This window comes from Pipistrellus hanaki, assembly GCF_964339955.1.
Source record: "Pipistrellus hanaki genome assembly, chromosome: 17".
Classification (NCBI taxonomy): domain Eukaryota; kingdom Metazoa; phylum Chordata; class Mammalia; order Chiroptera; family Vespertilionidae; genus Pipistrellus; species Pipistrellus hanaki.
Window position 1 is genome coordinate 32,494,879 of NC_140519.1, and position 21,929 is coordinate 32,516,807.

The following is a 21,929-nucleotide window of genomic DNA, read 5'->3' on the forward strand; positions in this document are numbered from 1 at the left end:
ACCTTGGAAATCCCTATGCATCTTTCTGGTTTCAATCTAAAACATTTTCTGAGAAAGGTTCTCTTCGTTAAATGACCCCTAAGATCAGACTCATGTAACTATTTTATGTTCCTATAAAACTCTATTCTACGCATTGTGTCAGTTATTCATAGCTTGCCAAAGTCACCCCAAGTCTTGCAGACTTGAAACAGCAGTTATTTATTATTTTTCACAATTCTGTTGCTTGGCAGACTGCTTCTGGCTCACATATGGAGCTACATTAAATTCTAGTGTTGACTGGGCTCCTGGGTCCAATATGGCCTCCCACGTAGTATGTCAACTGAGGCATGTCAGTTCTCCTCCTTGTGCCTCTCATCTTCTAGTAGGCTGGGCATGCTTGCTTATGGCAATTTCAGGGGAACAGCCCACAGCAAAGTTGGAAGCTATAAAGTTTCTTGCAACTGAAGTTCGAGAAATCCCCTGATATTGTTCTGCTATATTCTTGGTCATGGCAAGTCATGAGGCCAGTCCAGATCCTAGGAGTGGGGAAATAAACTACCTCTTGATGGAGAGAATTGTAAAGAATTTGAGGCTACATCTAACCTAATATAACAACATATCATAATGATACTTTATTGTTTTATTCTTGTTTGTTTGTTTCTCTGCTCACTCATGATTGTATCCTAGAATGCAACAGTGGCTAGCAAGTGGTAGGAGATTTTCTATATCTATATCTATATCTATATCTATATCTATATCTATATCTATATCTATATCTATATCTATATCTATATCTATATCTATATCTATATCTATATCATCTATATCTATATATATATATATAAATATATATATATATCTTCATTGAAGAAAAAGTAGTGATTCTATTGCTATTAATTTAAATTTTATTCCTGAAGCATAGAACTTAAATATTTAAATTTTAACCTCAATATATAGTATTTTACTATAATAAATGAAAATACATATTATTTCATAGCATAAAAGACTGTGGAATGTAGTTATAGAGAAAGCAAAATGTCCAATTTATAACTGTATAGAAAGCAGTATGTCACCAAGCTTAAAAATATGAGCTGTGGAATATGTCAGTCTGAATAAAACTGCCAGATCTATCTGGTCTTATATTTTTGTTTCACTCTTTCATTTTATTAAGGTTTTAACTCACGTGTCACTTTCTGTTTCACCACCAGCTACTATACTAATCTGTCTGATCTTTGTCTCTCCCACTTGAGTGTAATCTTTTCAGGAAACATACTGTCTCTACTACCCTCCTGAATCATTCAGTGCTTGGCATAGAGTAGGCACTCAATAAATTCTTGTTGAATGAATACATGAATGAATGAATGAATGAATGAATGAATGAAAAAGGAATTGCCTAAGTCAACAAACAACTTGAGTGAAAACACCAGTGAATGTCTTCAATCAAGTTATTCACCTTTGTATAAATTATAATAATACTAGAGCCCCGATGCATGAAGATTCATGCAAGAATAGGCCTTCCTTCTGCTGGCTGCTGGCACTGGCTTCCCTCTGGCACCTGAGACCCTAGCCTTTGCTCTGGCGGCCGCCTTCTGCCTTCACTCTGGCCAGAGCTGCCTTCCACCTTTGCTCTGGCAAGAGCCGCCTTCACCCTTTCTTTGGCCCTGCAGCCCTCCTGTAGCTTCCTCCACTCCTCTCCCCGGCACCTCCTCACATGTGTCTTGCCCGGTCCTGCCTGCTCCATGCCTGGTCACTGCCCAGAGTGGCCAGGGTGGTTGAACACCTGTGTTATCGCCATTCCCCCCTACCTTTAAATCTCTCTGGAAATCAATGGAGAAAATATCTTGGGGTAAGGATTAAGAGAAAAACGAACAAATAAAAAAACCCCACAAACAAACAAACAAACAAAAGACAGGATATTGGCTTAGGGTGTGCTTTTCTGCTGTATTTGCAAGTGAAACAGTTATGAAATCTAAATCTCAGACTTGTATGATTTACTTTGTTCTCCTAAATACAAATCAATTAGCCCGCGTTGTTCCTGGCAGATAGCAGAGGAAAATTCTATCTCAGTCCTTTGAAGGGAGAGTGGAAGAAACATTGGCGCATTCTTTCCTTGAGTTGCACAAGAATTCTTTGTCTTGCCTGGACATTGTCCAAGCCCAGATCCCCCAGGAAGGTGATGATCTTCTGCCTCCAGTGACCAGCCTGCCTGGGGAATCTAAGCCAGAGGTGAACATCCAGGCTCAGGACCCTTGCACTTCCTGCAATGCCACAGGGAGGGTGTGTATGCCGTGCCCTCTCCTGAACTTCCAACCTCTATTCTTAGTCTTTGTCCATCGCCTATCACTTGGTGCACTCCCCTGAAGAGACCTTGACTTTCCGGAAATAAAAGCTATGGAGAGATCTTAGAGCAAATTTATCTTTCAGCCCCGTAGAACCATTCTCCCCCAAGGCAAAGGAATTTCAAGAAGGATATGGAAACAGACATGGAAGGAAAGGAGATGATGGGAAAGAAATACAACAACAAAATGAAAACAAAGCCATAACGAAAATGTACATGTCGATGCAGACATAAGTGCTGTATTGTATTGCGGGGCAGGGAGGGGGAATGGGGACAAGTAGAAATATACTCATTTTAAAGTATTTGGGGTTGTGGCTTGGGGTTATACAATTTGGATCCAAATCCCAGCTTTTCCACTTACTAACAAAGTGAGTCAGGTTATGTTTTGGAACTGCTCTAAGCTTTAATATCCTTGGTTTATAGGTATATTTGAGGATGACATGAATTAAGACTATACCCTAGAACATAATAAATGCTCAGTAAATACTGGTTGCTTTTTACAACATGTTTGTTCAAATAGTTCTGTTATCTAGTCATTTTAAGGAAACATGTTGGAATGTCAGATATGTTTAACAGTGTTTTAAGTACCTCTATTCAGAACTTTGAGGAGATATAAAAAAACATTCTGCAGGTGAGAGGAGCAAGCCTCCATCATCCTTATAGGAGTTAAAGTATCCTTCATGAAACTGATTGGATAATTATATTATTACCTGTACTTGGAATGTACAAAAGTTATTCAGGCAGATATAAATCTCAGATATTTAAAACCCCTCTAATGATTAAGAAAATTACCTTTGACTTAATATTTTTCCTCAGGAAGTCAACCAATTAAAATGTATATGAGCTTGATAAAAATAAAACCTGTTTACTCAAAAAATCAGAATTTATAGTTACTTATTTATATAGAGCATAAGTGTGTCTATATTTTATATGTGACTATATGTGTATTATATATGGTATATCCTATCTAATAAAAGAGTAATATGAAAAATGACCATCACTCCAAGTCACAAGATGGCCATCCCCATGTGGACACAAGATCGCCACCACAAGATGAATTTCATGCACCAGGTCTCTAATACAATTATATTTAATTCCCCAGTACATAATGTATAATCTATTTGTCTTTCCAGTTAATGGTAGCCTTTGATGCTAAAACTTGCAGGTTTTTACCATTTCTGAAGTTTTTTTCTTTTCCCTTTAACATGCTATTTTTCTAAGAAGATTGGTACTTATTTTTAAACAAATCACTCCTACTACCAATTAATTAGCTGCTGTAAAATAAAAGTGTTTAAAGACTTTTTATGATTCAGGAAAATAAGACGTTTTTGGCTTGAGTTTCTTATTAGGCTGCTCAAGTTCAGTATATTTATGCAGCTAATCACCAGTTGCTCAGCAACCTTTCCATAATCAACAATAGAGTTGTCTTTTCTTCAGAATGTCATCCCTTCCAACCAACCTGCCCACCATTCCCTTATAACCCACCTGCTAACAGTGAACTCAGTTTTTCCAATTATATAACCATTACATGAGATAACATGTGATAAATGCTTCAACAGTTATCTTACTTCAGTGATCTTACTGCAGGCTTCATTCTTCTCCCCAAAACATGCATTTCTCAAACGGTCCCTGTTACTTATTTAAAATAAACTAATTCAAATTAAATAGCTAAGCAACCGCAGTAGGAGGCAGTACTCTTAACCAGATATTTCTCTGGTGGTAAGAAGACAACCTTGAAAGCAATACCTCATAGAGCATCGTTTTTGTAGCATCTGGGTACACAGAAACATGTGGAGGCAAGGATAGCTCCTTGGTTCCTTTTAAGTCACATCACATGTATTATCCAAGCATTGTGTACATTTTCTAACTTAAGCATTAAGAACAGGAACATTTACAATCAATGAAAAACGATGAATCCTCAACCTCCCCGACTTATAGGCTTTTATAGGATTAAATAGAGAATACACAGGGATACAGTCAGTAATGCAGGTAAGCAGGACTCAGGTAGACGACTAGCTGGTTAGGATAAAACCTCTTATTTTTCCTTTCCACCATGATTGGTTAAAGGATAACCTCACCAGTTTCTTTTCTCACTTTCTTTTCTCTCTTTCACCATAGGGAATTTTGTCATTATAATTTTTTTTTTGAGGGGGGAAGGTCGAGGTTACTGGGAGTGGGAGAAAAGGGAAATACTACCCTCATTGAGAAAATACCAGTGGAGTGACTTCCGTGTTCTTGAATGTTTCTTCCTCTTTTTTCTGTGCTTTTATTAGACAATGTGAAATTATAATTATGTGGTTTTTATATTGTTTGAACACATCAGGACAGGTTCAGTTTCTTACCTCCTTAACTACACATGTAGCACCAAATATTAATTAAACATAAAATAATGTATTTTTGAGAAATAAGAGAGAGGTATGTCGAGCCACATTCATCATTTCCTCATATACTTGTTAAACATTCAAGGGGAAGTGGGGGATGCACACATTAAGATACGATCTTTACTTTCAAAAGAGTTATTAATGCATTGATTATCAGAGACTGCAAGCTCTGAAAGTAAAAGAGTTCCTGATACGGGAACTCTTGGAATAAAAGACATGTGGTATCCTTTAAAAAAAAAAAAAAAGCCTTTAAATATTCTATGAGAACTGGCAGCAATTCCGTAAGACTTTGTGCGGAAAATTAACCAAATGTGTGCTAACCCATGTTTTGTTTATTTAGAGGAAATCCAGAATAAAACACTTCTACTTTAGCTAAGAGATAAGAGCTGTTGCAAGAACGAGATCTAAAAATACAGGGTTCCGGGAGATGGCATTAGAAAGGTGTGGAGGGACTTTTCTATCCCTTTCTCTTATTTGTATGAAATGTGACCAGGATGGCATGAATCTCTTTCAAATCCTTTATCTCAAGTCTGGTCTCAGTACTGTGACTTTATGGAAGAACATTATGCTTAGTCACCAAGTAAGATAAAATACTAAACTTCGGTTTATATTTTGTGGATATTTATTCCTGTGAGTGGTGTGTGTGTGTGTGTGTGTGTGCGTGTGAGATTGGGCATAATAAAAAATGACCTACTGCTGCACATTGTCAAGACTTCCAAAATATATGGGGGGGGGGGGGAAGGTGATCAGATGCTGAGGCTTGAATCTGCAAGTTTATTTTAACCAAGGAGTTAAAGGAAGAAATAATCCTTTAAGAGAGAGAAAGAATATCTTCAAGACTCTGATCCTCTACTTAAAATCATTTTCCGTGCCCTAGCTGGTGTGGCTCAGTTGTTTGGAGTGTCATCCCATCGTACAACTGAAAGGTGACAGGTTCCATTCCAGGTCTGACCAAATACCCAGATTTCAGGTTCAATCCCCTGTTGGGGTACATACAGGAGGCAATTGATTGATATTTCTCCCTCACATTGATATATTTTTATCTCTCTCCAAAATCAATAAGTCATATCATTGTGTGAGGATTATAAAAATAACTAAAATAAATTTATCCTCGCATTCTCTTATTCTAAGAAATGAGATGGCTGACCTCTCGTATTTTTATGACAAAACAGTGATGATAATTAGTATAACATTCATGCATTTACAACATATAATATATGTGCGATGTATAGAATATACTAGAGGTCCAATGAATAAATTTGTGCAAGAGTAGGCCTTCCTTCCCCAAGCTGCTAGTACTGGCTTCCTCCCTCCAGCTGCAGCAGGCACCCGGGACCTGGGCTTCCCTCCTAGCACTGGCTTCTTCTGGAAGGTCAGAAGGATGTCCAGTCTAATTAGCATATTTTGCTTTTATTATTATAGATTATCATAGATAAGATGTAGTTGCAGCATAGTTAATATATATAACATGATGTAATTGGTATATGTGCGCATATATATATATGTGTGTGTGTGTGTGTGTGTGTGTGTGTGTGTGTGTGTGTCTGTGTGTGTGTGTGTGTGTGTGTGTGTGTGTGTATGTGGTTTTGTCATAGTTGACTAAGACCGTACTCTCCACATGCTTTCTAAAATTTGATACTTTTTCATATTTCACTTAGGTAAAGATATGTTTTTTTGGCATGCGGGTTTATAAAATTTTCAAAATTCAGAATATGAGGTTTTTATCTTGCATGTAAACAACTTGACATTACTACATACTTGTTGAGTATTTTTACAATCATTTATTTACTCTTAGCAAGTGGATTTAGTAAATGCATCATTAAATCTTGCTATCATTAGTTTCCACTTAGATTGTAAATACTTATTCTTTAATTTTTTATATTAAATCAGTAAGATCTCTTGTACTTGATAAACAATAACGAATCTATTTGCAAAACTTAATATTGGTTTTCCTATTAATGCTTAGAAATCTCTTTAGAAACATGCAACATAAGTAGAAACAAAAATATAAGATGTTACGTCATTCAATTCAGAAATATTATTTGTATTTAAATTCTCAGTTCTAGTTTTAACTTAGTAATTTAATTAATTCATGTTCATAGAAAGTCTTTTACTTGTGCTACTGATTGTTTTTTTACTCTATGAAGATCAATTTGTTTTACATTTTAACATCTCAGAATATTGTATGCAGGTGACAGCATTTTTTGCATTACTGTGTCATAGTTTCATTGGCCTTTTTTTTTTCTCTCAAAGGTGAATCTATCTTACAGTCAAGTATATCTTATATTCATTTAACTAGAAATTTTAAGTTTATAATCATAGTTAGTTTCAATATCAATTCCGAATTTTAGTTTAAAATCAGAACTTTATAAGATCAATGAAGACTTACTCTTTAAAACTAAATTGAAATGTTTTTCAATATTTGTTCACTAAAATTCTAGTTAGAAACTCTTATACTGGGAAACAGTTAATCAAATGTAGGTCATTTATATTTTACACTTAAAGGGCGATTTCCATTTCAGTTCACCCATCTTTCTTAAGTTGAATATTCATACTACAAACACTTTCACCAATTTATGCAATAAAATACTGAGCAATACAGATTTTGGGTTACTGGAATTAGTAATGTTTAAAATGCAAAATATTTATTTTCCCAAATATGGCATGCTTCCTAAAACTTGTAACATGTAACAAAGCCAGTGGCTTTGTTTAACTTACCCCTCATATTTCAATTAATTTTCAAGAGACTTCACTTATTGACATGTTCTTATAAGTTTCATATAAGAAACATGAAATAAAATAAATACAATATTAAATTACATATGCTAAAGTTTATAGAATATTTAAATTATGACTCAAATTGAATTGTTGCATTAGTTTTGTTTAAATTTTATTTTGTATATATTTCCTTTTGCATGTTTCATGTTTAATGTCTTGTAATTTTCTTCATTAGATATAATGCCACCAATTATTCATTTAGAATTATTTTGTAAGTTAAATTTTCTTCAAATATTTTATTTGAATTACTGAAAATGACGAAATAGAATATATGTTTTTATATAAAATAACATGCCAAATAAATATCTAAAAGCTACCACTTTGAATATGCAATGATTTTATATATATATAAAGTATATATTTATATATTTTAGAGGCCCGATGCATGATAATTTGTGCAAAAGTAGGCCTTTCTTCCCACCAGCATCTGGGACCTGGGCTTCACTCCAGCCCTCCCTTCATCCAGAATGATGTCCAGAAGGACATCTGGTCTAGTTAGCATATTACCCTTTTATTATTATAGATGTATATGTGGCCACCAGTTATAACTATAGCAACATATTCTATTCTTTATTTCTGTGATGAGTTAGACAATAATTATAAAACTCAGCATGTTTTAAAATTATATATTACTAAAAATTTAATCAAAAAGAAATTAAAAATCAATTATGATGTATTTGGTACACTTTTTAAATGACACATTATAAATGACTTTTCATGAATTATGGTTAGTCTCTTGCAGATATAATACTGAAATAAAAAAGCCTTAAAAACATTTTTATTTTCATAATGAAATCTAAATTTAATGTTGTAAATATTACTATTTAACAAATTTGCCAGTTTACATGTGTAATGTATGTCATTTTTCATTATCATAATTCCAAAGATTACATGTAGTTATGATTTCTAGAAGCATGTTTATATATGTAAACCATTTCATTTTTTTGTTATATTTGGAAATGTTTTGTTAAAGGATATTAATAAATTATTTTTAGATGTGTTTATATTGTAAACATGTAATTTTATATATATCTCAAGCAATTTAATGACAGGTTAATCTAATTGTGATAGACCATCTTGTATACATGATTTGATTTCAAGTGAAGAATGGATTTTATGAATGTACTTTTTCTTAAAAATTTTTGTTGTGTGTTTTACAACATATGCATTTAATACTGTGTTATTAAAGATAATATTTACATAATTGTGTAGTAATTCTAACCTTTTTAAGGAAAGTAAAATATATATTTTAATTTTAGATTAGATATATTACATATTTAACATTGAATTGTTGTTATATTTAATTCTAAGGCTTTTTATAGCATTGATAATTACTTCATAGAATAATTATGTATGCAAAATGTTGAGTGTCTTTAAATTGTTAAATAGTACATTTTGACAATTTAAAAATCTGTGTTTCACACACATTCAATTTAAAGTCTAACCAAAATAAGTATTCTACAGTGGTTTGCATTTTAAATTAAATTATTAGATCATCATGATATAAATATATGACAAAGGATGATTTTATGGTCCTATTATGGAAATAAGTATTATTTCTTTATAGTTCTACTGAATATATCAAACATATCTAACTAAAATTAGATGCACTTATGCCTCTGACCATATAAAATATAACCACTTTTCACTCTGTAGAAATTTGGACATTCTAAGTAAATCTATTTTACACAACAATGTAAGCTTTTATGTTTTGGAGATGATGACAAAATATTTAAAGTAACTCTTATTACTTATCTACAGATTCCACACTTTTTCAAAGTGATGTTTCTGAAAGTTAAAAATAAAATTGTTTTTCTTTTCATTTTTAATTACCCTTGAATCATTTTATTGTTTTAAATACTACTTGGCCATGTTACACATTATAATCATATTTCCTTTGTGAAATTTATTCTTTTTATTACTGTTAATATTATAGTAGCATTATTATTAAGGAAATTAATTAATTATTTCTTTTGAGAAATATTTCTTGATCATCTACTATGTACCAGGCAATAAGCAAGATGCTAGTGAATAGAATATACAAAAACAGCCTTCAGAGACCTTACATTCTAGTATGGGGAGAAAGAATGTGAACACAAAACACAAAGCATAAAAACTAGTTAGTAAAATATCTTGCTGAAGTATATATCTGGTTAGACTGTGCTTATTAAGCAAATGGGGTGTTCAATGCTTTATTCTAACATTACATGCCGTGCACTTGGGTTAAGAAAATAGTACTGAATCATCACCACCATTAGCCAGAAATGGAGCCCTGTTATGAGAATGGCTGGCAAATTCTAGGTCTAAATACTACTAAAGATCAGTCCTGACTCTCAGATTTGGTCAGAAACTGTATTTATCATCTGGGGTCTTTAAGAAAATGGGTTTGGAATTGGTCTGTAAGTCTTGAAGATTAGTTATAAAAGCAATTTAGATACATTTCCAAGAGTTACCACAAATTTATTGACCTAAATATGAGAGATTACTTGGGCTTCATTGTAATAACCTCAGTGAAAGAATATAGTATCTGTTCAGTTTACTTCCTTTTTAAAGGTAGGAACACTGAGATTTGAGACAGAACAAAAATGTCATTATTTTTCATACATTTGGATTATATATAGCAACAAGTTTGTAGTTAATGGTTCCCTTCTTCTTCTTCTTCTTTTTTTTTTTTTAAATATTGATTTCAGAGCAGAAGGGAGAGGGAGAGAGAGATAGAAACATCAATCATAGGCTGCCACCTGCACATCTCCCACTGGAGATCTAGCTGGCACATGCCCCGATGGAATTGAACCATGACCTTCTGGCTCATAGGCCAATGCTCAACCACTGAGAAACAATACTGGCTAGGCAAATGATCAAAAAACCTGGAAATTATGATAAAGTTATAGAAAGTTTTAAAGTATTAGCTTTTAATTCTATTTCATATTTTCCTTTAAAAATGTAAGGGGTAATTAAATTATGCAGGAGAATAATATGAATCAGGTTAATATTTTTATAGCAATGAGTACATGGGCATCCCAAAAGTTTAATTTACCAGGAAGTCAATTACTGAACATTAGCTGAGCAGTCATAGTTATTACTTAATCATGTGATTAGTGGAAACCTTTAGCAAATATTAGTTTAGTAAATAATACTGGCCATTTTGAATAGCCAATGTGAATTGAGTAAATTCTAATCTTCACAAAATACCTTAGATAAATATTCAATAGCAACTTAATTTTTTTTTGCTTTAAAATAGATTAAAAATCTGTAAAATAATCTGGTGATTATCATACCTCATTACCCTTATCCCTGTCAAAATACAACAATCATTTAACATTTTTGAATTTCTACATCAAATTAAAACAAAATTAGACAAAATTCAAAGAATTATTAGCAGACATCTGTCCCTTTACTGGCTTATGAATGAGTGAGCCCCATGCTTGACTTCTTTTTTGAATTTAAAACAAAGGCCAGGATTACTTGTCCTACTAATCACCTGCCTACAAGAAGGAAATAAAGGTCAAGCATGCTCAAAACACATTAATCAATGCAACTATTTTCTTCTTGCAGAATGGTTAAATATCTCGCTATTTTTGTCTAAAATTCTAATTATTTTGTGGACTGAAGTATTAAGGGCAGTTTATTGAGAAGAAAGGTACTATATATGAAGGCCTATGCCATTCATTGGCTTTAAAAAATATTCAGAAGTGTTCTAACCAGTATCTGACTGTTATTTTTAATTAGTAGCTATACATAAAAATTTTAGTAATTTTTTCTTATAAAGTATTTTAACTGTCAAGATTCTTTTAAATATATCTTCTTTCAGTTTCATGCATCTATTATAAGGTTACTTATTTTCTTTATGTAAGAATTATTTACTACCATAGACAATCTTATAAAAAGTTTAAGTGAACAGAAAGAAATAAACTCTAATTTGGAATATTTAAAACATATTTTTAAATTATAGTGAAATTTTAATAATAAAAATGAGGATACACACACACGCACACACACACACACACATATATATATACATACATATATATATATACACATCAATATGTGTGTGTGTGTGTGTGTGTATATATATATATATATATATATATATATATATATATATGTAAATACTAATGAGATATTTGGAAATTATCAACCTTTTTAAAAATTATTTTTGTAACAATAAATATTTCAAAGTAATTAGTTAATTTTAAAAAATATATCTATTGATTTCAGAGGAAGGAGAAGGAAAGATAGAAACATCAACTGCACCCCCCACTCCAATGGAGATGGAGCCCACAACCTAAACATGTGCCCTTGACCAGAATTGAACCCAATGTTCTATCCACTGAGCCAAACCAACTAGAGCAATTTTTAGTAATTCCTAAATAAAATGATCCGTTTAATATTAATTACTTAAAATTGGTTAATCTCAAATTTTACTTTAAAATAGAGAAATCCCCAAAACAACTCACAGAATAGCTCATGAATATTTGTTTTCTGGCAAATAAGGTTAAGATAGATATTTGCAAAGAGCAATGATTTCAGTTTAATTTTTTAAAATCATTTTTTATTTTGACTATGAATTCTCCATTTGCTTGTCTCAAAATAGATTGTTTTGATTTCCCCCCAGAAATTGTAAAGAGAGATGGCGCATATTATTCAAACTGTCCTTTTGAGAAAAGTGTGGTTACTTAGTTATCCATTCTGTCAAAACTTGTCCCCTGAATGGCATTTGTTGTTAAAATTCATCTGTAGATAAATAATGAAGAGGCCTGATTCAGGGCCACATAAAGGGTTTACTGTTTCACCTTCTCCCCTTAATGTGTTACAGTTAGAATTTGGAATATTTCTGTGTATCCATTCATGGGTTGATTGGATGCAAACCAACCCTTGGATCTGGTTGCTTCAGATTTTAGTGGTGTGTGTGTGTGTGTGTTTTGCCTTTTAATGTTGATTATCCTTAAGGTGATAGAAGGGAATATAATTTATTAAACTTATCAAAAAATACAATTTAAAAGAAAAAGTTAGCATCTAGTGCTACTGTGTCCCACAGGTTCTTCTACATTGACCCACACTACCTCCACTGGTGAGTTAGAGGAGCATAACAGGACTACCACTGGTGCTATTGCTGTTGCTAGCACATCTGCAGATGTTACTGTATCCAGTGTTACAGCTGTCACCATCCATAGACTTTCCGAGGAACAGCGAGTGCAAGTTATGAAACTCAGAAATGCAGGTCTGGACCCCAACACGTCCAAGGACGGGCTCCCTCCTCATCAAGCAGATACACAAAGTACACGGAGAAGACCAAGAAATGCTGAACAGATAGAAAGAACTAACGAGCTTGCAGTTGTTACTCATAGAGGTATTGGATGTTATTTTACTTGTGTCCATTTAGTTAACAGCCAAAGCTTTATTTTTGTTAATGATTCTAATTAGAGAACGAACTGAGAGACAACCAAGATGTAGGAAGCTAGAGAAAGAGTTCAAAGTTGTAGCTGAAGATTATAGATAGTATTGCCAAAACCTGAATAATTTGAAGGCACAGAAGGTAAAATAAACAAACCAAAGTACAATGGGAATGTTAAAGGGGGAGGGGGTAAAAGCAGAAAAAAAAAGAGAATGCAGAAAGAGTAGTAAAACCAAGTACTCAACACCTACTGCATATTACATACCAGTTATGTTGTTGAGATAGCATGAGAATAAAATAGCCAGTATCTACTAATGTGCACATATTTCCACATTGATGACGTATCCTATGTAGTAATTTTCAGTATTTGCATGAGGTTTTTATGTTACACAAATAAATGCTAATTAATGATTGAGAAAATAGATAATTTGGTAAAAATGGAAACATTATGTCTAGTGATTGTTTTGCATAGCTTACTCTTTTATTTCTAAATAACCCATTGCCTGACCCATATGGGAACAGATTCTCATTTTGGAAAGTGACAGGTATTCATTGAAATTATGGCTCCAAATTTAAATGTTCCTTGACTTCCTAATTTAATTTTTAGGGAAAAGTTATCACAAAGCGAAATCATATATTGGTAATTTTCTAGTTGATTCATATTAGCCTGCCTACCTTTCACAAAATTTGGGAGTTTAGCAAGCATATTTTCCTGTTTCTTGGTAACAAGTTTCAGGAAAAGTCAATGTAGTGTCAAAAAACAAATGGATTTCATTTAAAGCAATACATGCATCATTGGAAATCTTAATTAATTGAACTTATTTGAGATACAAAATATCTACTCCAACTCTGTTTTTGATTCATTATCATATATTCCCTAAAATGGTTATGGTTTATGTAGTGGGGTCAGGCATGGTTTATACTAAGCGTGTTATATATAAGTAATAAAGTTCCGTTCAATGCTTGCCACACACCTAGAGCCAAGTTTCAAAATTGGAATTGGCTGACATCAAATCAGTATTCATTTAAAAAATAATGTGAACTTAACCAACATGCCTGAAATTCCTACTGAGTACGATGCTCTGATCTTTGGGAAATAAAGATAAATAACACATGATGCCTTTCTTTAAAGACAAAGTGGATGACTACTAGCAGAATTTCCCAAACTTTTGACATATGTGCACCCCTTCTATAATTTCCGTAACGCTGAGTACCCCTCGTACTCATGAGAACGTAGCATTAGGCGCAGCTAAGCACGGTGCAGTGCATATCCCTACCAAACTCCGGTGCAACATGTACCTCCACCATACCTGGGGGTACGCGTACCACACTTTGGGAAACACTGGACTAGAGAAACCCATCTTGGTGAAACAAGGAAGGTTTTCTGAAGCTTGTGGCTGATCATACAACTAAAGGAGATATAGGGTATGCAGGCAGTGAGTCACTTACTTGACATTTTAAATCAGTAAACATGATACAAAACTAATTGCTTAGTCTAGATATTTTAGGAAAAATAACTTTTCCATTATATCCTCCACAGTATAGTCAGAATTACCTTTTGAAAATGAAAGTTTGATCACATCACTCCACTGCTTTAAACCTTCCAGTGGTTTCCTAACAACCTCAGGAATAAAATCAAGGCTTAACGATAGCCTATTGGAACCTTCCTGGTCTGGCTTCTGTCCACATCTCTGACTTTCTCTGATATGACTCTCACTGTCACTCTCCCTTTTTGGGGAAGCAGAGCTTTTTTTAGTCTGTCAAGCATACCATGTTATTTTCTACTTTTCTACTCTCACAAGCTACTTCATCTTTCTTGAAACCTGGTCATTCTAATTTCTTTTCCAAGGTTTAGTTTAAATTGTTACATCCACGAAGTTTGGTTTTTCCTGTTATAACTCGCCACACAGCACTGAACTTCCCTTGCTTTTGTCATCAGCAGCTCTAGCCTCATAAATTTTAAATTCCGAGAGGTAAAAAATAGATGGGTCTTGTTCGTGTTGCATTCCCAGTGCCTAAAATAGCTTCTGACCCATAAATATATTAACACAATGTTTTCTAAAATAAAGAATATTTATAATTTTATTAGCCAGAGCATTCACCTCCATTATTTAAAGACACAAAATTCTATTTCACTCTAATCAAATATCTATATATCTATATATTTCATAATTAAAGGTAACTACTTTTTGCACATTTATAAAAAGACCGTTTTTTATCTCTGTTATAGTGAACAACATTCCTGTTAACCCACAATAATATATTGCTTTTATTATATTAGCACTTCAAACTTGATATAAGTGCCTTGGCTATAACCTTTATATGTTTATCAAGTTAAAGGAAATTTATAATTAAACACAGGAAATATATAGTCAATGAATTTCATATGAATAAATATTAACATAATAAAATAGATGCAGTTTTGCTGACTTTGCTGTTTATGACAAGAGAGTGCAGTAGTCATCTTTGATGACCACCAGACCATACTTTTCTGCTTTGTGTGACAATTTTTCATCACTTTTCTCTATTCACACTGAACTTAAAACTTTCATTTTATGCTTTTTTATTATTAATGATTCCTAATTTATTATTAATAACCTGGAGCAAATAAAACACTTATAATTTCCATTACTATCACTATCAACACAAAGAAGACCTGGAAACTGAAATTGCATATAGTATTTGGTACTTGTGTGTGAATGTGGACTCAAAATCTATGCATTAATTTATGGTATATTAAATTTTAAATCACTGTGCCTAATTTATTATAAATAACTGCACAATTAATTATAATCTGAAAACAGTTGGAATATTTGTAAAAGATATTTTCAATTTTCTCTGTGGTATTTAATCCAACTAATTTTATTTATTTATTGTACTAGGGTTAAAAAAGCACTATTTTAATTTAAATTACATTCTTAATATAACATATTTATATTTTGCTTTCTATTTGTTTTCATTAAAAAGTCATTTTCAATTTTCACCATTTAAGAGTCTGTTGACATTGATATAAAAAAAATAAGGAAAAGAGGAATTAAAATACTAATAAAAATATGGTTTGGATCTTTTCTAAACTGTATTAATACCATACCACGATGTCTTATATTAGTCACCAGTAGTCCTCAGATGTGAATTCAGCTTTTATTGACTGAATTTTAGTTCACTTAAAATTAAAGTACCATAATGGAGATAATAAGCAAAATTGAGTTTTCTTCCGCAAGAAGTTTATAGTCATACCATCTCAAAAATAACCATTAAAGTGCATTTTACTCCACATAATTTATTTTAACATTGTTTTTCTTGTGTATTGTACTAGAATTACATTTCTTTTCAATATGTATGGGCAAGTTCAGTCAGCTGTTAATGAGCAACCTGGGTAGTTTCTCTTTTCAAGTACAAAATGTGGACCTATATACACACACACACACACACACACACACACTTTTAAATTATTTGTAGTGGAAATTTAGTTTAGATGGCTGTAACATATGTGATCTAACATGTGTTATGAACATTTATAGCCCATTGCTGGTGTTTGTCTTGACATAGTGTAGTCAATTCTTCCATACTGGGTTTAATTGGTAGTGAATATATCTATAGGGTTAAGCATGATTTTAGCTTAATTCGTGTAATTCAAAATTACCTACGTGTAACTGAAATTGTATGTAGAACACCTATCACCACCGTCACCACCAATAAGGGCAGATTAAAAGGAAGTTGATTTTAAGAATCATTTTTAAAGTGGAACTTCTTATTATTTTCAACTTCTGGTTAAGAATGGCTAATTTAGCATAAAACCTGTCATTTTAGGTCAGTGATTTTAAACCAAACAAAAGCAGGAAGGTTTTTTTTTTTCTTCATTTTTATCATAAGAAAAAAAAATTTTTTTTGTAAGATCATCTGAGCATTGACCTTGCTCCGCAGAAAAGGGAGCACAGCGGACTATTATACACATGTCTACACTAAATTTCCATTTTTTTCAGAAGTGATATTCTATAATAGACAAAACTTTGTTCAAAGGATTAGATTGTAATATGAAAAGCATCTTATTATGTGGAAATAATAGTTTTTGGGTGCCTACTAAGTGCCTTTCATGAATAGGTTATTTGGCTACATGTAACTTTTTTTAAAAGTTTTTTTTAACTGTAAGCAACTAATACTGTGTTAAAAAATTCTGTTAATACCTCTATAGAGCATTAATTTGTAAATTCAGAGCATCATCTTTTTTTTAAGCCATCATAAGAAATATCACAATGTGGAAGTTAATTTATGGATGTTAATTTATGGCTACTAATGGATAATGATACATATCTATTATGTGTCAGGGTTTTATTGAACATGGTATCTTTGTGCTAAGTATGTGATGAATTTAAAAGTATAAGATATGGTGTCTATAAGATGTGTCTATTTCAAAAGAAAAAGTTGTAGAGATAAGACTACAGAGAAACTTTATTGTTCAATTCTAAGAGAAAAGTTGATCCAGAATGAGTATGATATGTGAGTAGGGATGAGTTATATCTGTCTTCAAATGTGACAGGTTGTTATTTGTAAGAGAAGTCAAACCTTTTCAGAGTTGTAGAACTTAGTGTATGGAACCATTAAAGATACAACTCGCTTACTACTACAAGTAGACACTTCTCACATTGCATTTGCTTTGATTATATTAAATCCCTAAATCACTAATCAGCTATCTAAGCATAGCTTGATGGAAAATGTGGGTATTTAGGAAGCATTTAAGTATTAAAGGGTGTTGTAGCAAGATACTTGTTACCGTACTGTCTAGACCTAAGTGTTTATGAATTTATTCAGAGATATTATATATTAATATATTTATCACCATCTATAGTCTTTTACTTAATCTTTGAGTTGTCACAAACTTATCATTGTCCAATTGGATAGCCAGTGTTAAATAAGCAAAGAAGTGGCCGTTGCTACCATCAAGAAAGTTAGAGATTGGCACTCTTCTAATTGCAGTAAATGGGAACTCAGCCACATATATCAATATTTCTCCCAGAGCCCAATGCATATTTATAAACTCTCCATTTGAGGATCTAACTCTAGCTTGTCTTTCACGTAGTGTCCACAACAAGAGTTATTTTCTTAAAGACCTACCCGTCTGTCTTCCTTTTTTTCTTCCCCTCCCCTTCCTCTCTTTCATCTTGCATTTTTCTTTCTTTCTGTTTTATTTTTTCTTTCCTTTCATTCTGTTTCTTTTCTCCTCCTTTCCTCCTTCCCCTTCCTTCCCTTTATTATTTATTTCTTTTTGTTGTGTACTTTTAGGCCAGATTTTCTTCCAATTCTTGACTATCAAATATTGAACAAAATGAAGTAGACCTTGCTTCGTTGAAGCTTATGTTAATGTGGGTAGAAAAAGACTATAAGCTAATGAACAGATATCTCCCGGATGGTAACAAGAGCGGTGCAGAAAACTAAAACAGGTTATGGCCCTAGGTGGCTTGGCTCAGTGGATAGAGCATTGTCCTGCTGACTGAAGGGTCCCAGGTTCTATTCTGGTCAAAATATGTCTGAGTTGCAGGCTTGATACCCAGTAGGGGATGTGCAGGAGGCAGCTGATCAATGATTCATCCTTGATATTTTGATCCCTCCCTCCTTCTCCCTTCATCTCTGAAATAAATAAAAACATATTACAAAAAAAAAACAAAACACAAAACAGGTTATATATATATAATATATAAAATATATTTAGATGGTTGAGAAAGGCCTCTTTGAGGTGTTACAATTTAAACTGAGACCTAAATAACAGTAAGAAAGCATTTATTTAGGATTAGGAGAGATAGCATATCAGAGAAAACAATAGGTAGTAAAAAGTTGAGTTTTGCTTGAGAAAAAGAAAGCACAGTGTGCCTGGCGCTTGCTCAGTGGATGAGGAGGGTGGTGGCGATAAGCGGGGAGACTGGCAGAATCAGACCATATATTATAGGTAGGCTCTGCGGCCTCGGGGAAGAGCTTCGTTTTGATCTAAATGAGGTAGGAAGCCATTGGTGGGCTTTAGCAGGGAAGTGGTGTTATTTAATGTAACTCTTTTAAAGAATGATTTTAGCAGAAATGAAAAAAAAATAAATGACAAGTCATTAAAGGCAGGCACACAGACATGGAATGAAGAGTTGATAGGGACTTGGAGTATGAGTCAGACTACGCTTCTTTCAAACTTCACTGTGAACACACATCAGTGGGCAGTCCTACCCAAAGGCAGATTGTGACTTGATGAAACCTGGGTGCCATCTGAAGTTCTGCATTTCTGACAAGATTACAGGGTATGCTGATACACTGCATAACATGAGCACCGATGAGCATGATTAACAAGCAGAGAGAGCGATGCATATCAAATAGTGCCTGCTCTCTCTCCTGGCTCCATGAGAACTTGTTCTCCATTAGAATAATCATAGTATTGACAAGCTATCTCAGATAATACACTAAAGCTAGATTTAGGTTATATAGGAATGAGTTGAATGGTAGCAAACTCATGAATAGAAAGGATATTTTAGGATGAAAGGATTTTTGTGACTAACTTTAATAACAGTAAATTCTGTCTGTCCTTAAGATAGAGCTGATTGGGTTAGTTATGATTTTACTGAAAAGATAATGAATATGTGAATAAATGATGAAGACATTCCCAAGTCAAGTTTTAACTTATTACTTCTAATTTTTACCCTAAATTCTATATCTTAAAACTATTTTTAATTGTATTATCAAATAACAGAAAAAATAGTTTTAAGGTATAAGATTTTATTTTTTCTTTACTTACCATGTTTAAAAACCCTGAAAGACTGATAGATGGAAGCAATATATATATTGATTTCAGAGAAGAAGGGAAAGGGAGAGAGAGATAGAAACATCAAAGATGAGAGAGAATCATTGATTGACGGCCTCCTGAAAAGCCACAACCTGGGCATATGCCCCTACTAGGAATTCAACTGTGATCTCCTTGTTCACAGGTTGATGGTTAACTATTGAGTTATGTCAGCTGGGCAAAATATTTTAATCTTTGAAAAATTAAGTATTATCTTCTATTTTATACAAATGGTGAAATTGCATTTGCTTGCTGATTGAATTCCCTGGTCCTTTATAAGACTAATGTATTGATTTTCATGCATGTTCAGCATACATAATAATTAATGGAGACGTTAAAAAATTTTTTTAAATTATCTGGTTCTATATGTTTCTTGTAAAATATTTATTCTATTAAATTAATAATTAATTTTTGAGTAGGAACTTTCGTACTGGTAAATACATATTTACTTCTTAGATATATTAACTCTTGAATGCTTTATCACTATCTTATAATTTTTTACAGTTCTAATGATTTTTTTATAATTATATTATTTTGTGGGAAACTGTGGTCAGTGTTGATATTTAGCAATTTAAAAATCCATGTCTTGAAATATACCAATTTATTATTAAAACACATAATAATTTATTGAATATCATGATTCATTTATATTCTACTACCACCTTTCATCACATTTGTGAAATTGTCAGAACTATGTCCTTCATTAGAGTAAACATATTTATATTTTATATTTCTAATTATTTTAATTTTGTAGAATAAGTTGCTGTTAGGGAGAAATGAAAAAGAAGTGTTAGACTTTACTTGAGAAGTTATTTGTGCATTTTAAAAGGTATTAGATAAAAATACTCTGAATGCTTTCATGACAATATTAAGCAATGGCAGTTTATTTTTTTCACTAGTGACAAGTCTGCAAATAATATTTGAACATCTAATGCTACCTCTCAAGCCATGCTTTTAATTTATTCTTAGATAGATATAAGCCATGCTTTTAATTTATCCTTATATAGATACTAGGGGCCTGATGCACGAAAATTAGTGCATTTGGGGGAGTCCCTCAGCCTGGCCTCTGCCCTCTTGCAGTCCAGGACTCCTCAGGGGATGTCCACCTGCGGGCTTAGGCTTGCTTCCTGGGGAATCAGTCCTAAGCCATCAGTCAGACCTCCATCTGCCAGCTCTGGAGCCCAATGGGGAGTGGGCCTAAGCCATCAGTCAGACATCCTTAGCACTGCTGAGAAGGTGATAGAGGCTCTCACCACCGCACTTGCCCTCTCAGCCATCACCACTGCTTGTGGCTGAGCAGAGCTCCCCCTGTAGGAGCGCACTGACCACCAGGGGGCAGCTTCTGTGTTGAGCCTCTGTTCCCTGGTGGTCAGTGTGCATCATAGCACTGGTAGTTCCCAGTCATTCCACCAAGTGGGTCAATTTGCATAATACCCTCTTATAATTTAGGATTAAGAACTGATGAACAATGCTTTTGTTTTTCCTTTGAATAGATCTTAGGAAGCATATTTCTTTTAACATTTAACCGGAACCATCATTTTATAACGATGCATAAATTATTTTTTTCAGATTTTCAACCACACTGCTTACTAGTAATCATGAACAGAAATCTTAGTAGCTTGTTCATTGTTTTAACATATAGCTCCTCATTTTTTTTTTAGAGAATGGGTAAGAAAAAAAAGGAAGATAATAATATGCACTGCAGTAAATTAAAAGAGAAGGTTTACCTTTAAAGATAGAAAAGGAAACTGGTTTTGTGTGTAACTGATTTCTGCCAATGGTTACCAGAATTAATTATTTTACCTTTGCATCCTGTGGTCACAGTGAACGTGACGATGGTGACTTTTAAGTCTGTTCTCCTTTAAAAATAGTTTGAAGGGGCTAGACATTCTATTTGTGCTCAAAGCTGGTGCCAGGGCTGACTCCTCTGCTTTTTGGAGTATGCAGAAGCGGTCCTATGTCAGAGACATTTTTATCTTGTTCAGAATTATTTCAGGGCGTTTTCACCCACTTTTGCAACAAGCTGCTTCCCTTGCATGTAGTGTTCTAGAGCATATGGCTGCCCTGCTGTGCACGGAGCGAAACCACAGCTTTAACATGTTAGGAATAGCCGAGGCTTCACATGTGGCAGAACAGCCTGGTGGTAGGTTGGGGTGCGTTGCATAGAATATTTTTCTCTTCATAATCACACCATTGCATTCTAAGTGATGGGCTATCGTATTCAGTGTTGCTGCTTGATTTTTCTTT

The 21,929-nt window shown here is 33.3% G+C and overlaps 1 protein-coding gene across 2 annotated transcripts in view; it reads left to right on the plus strand.

Annotated features, from left to right (window-relative positions):
* Positions 1 to 21,929, plus strand: part of CSMD3 (CUB and Sushi multiple domains 3) — a 771,720-nt gene that overhangs the window by 262,730 nt on the left and 487,061 nt on the right. Inside the window, exon 7 of one of the 2 annotated variants that reach the window (XM_084864313.1) lies at positions 12,515 to 12,826. The exons of the other annotated variant lie outside the window; for it this stretch is intronic. Within the exon in view, the coding sequence (XP_084720439.1) occupies positions 12,515 to 12,826 (312 nt within the window). The remainder of the gene's footprint in view (positions 1 to 12,514; positions 12,827 to 21,929) is intronic. 2 annotated transcript variants of the gene reach the window in all.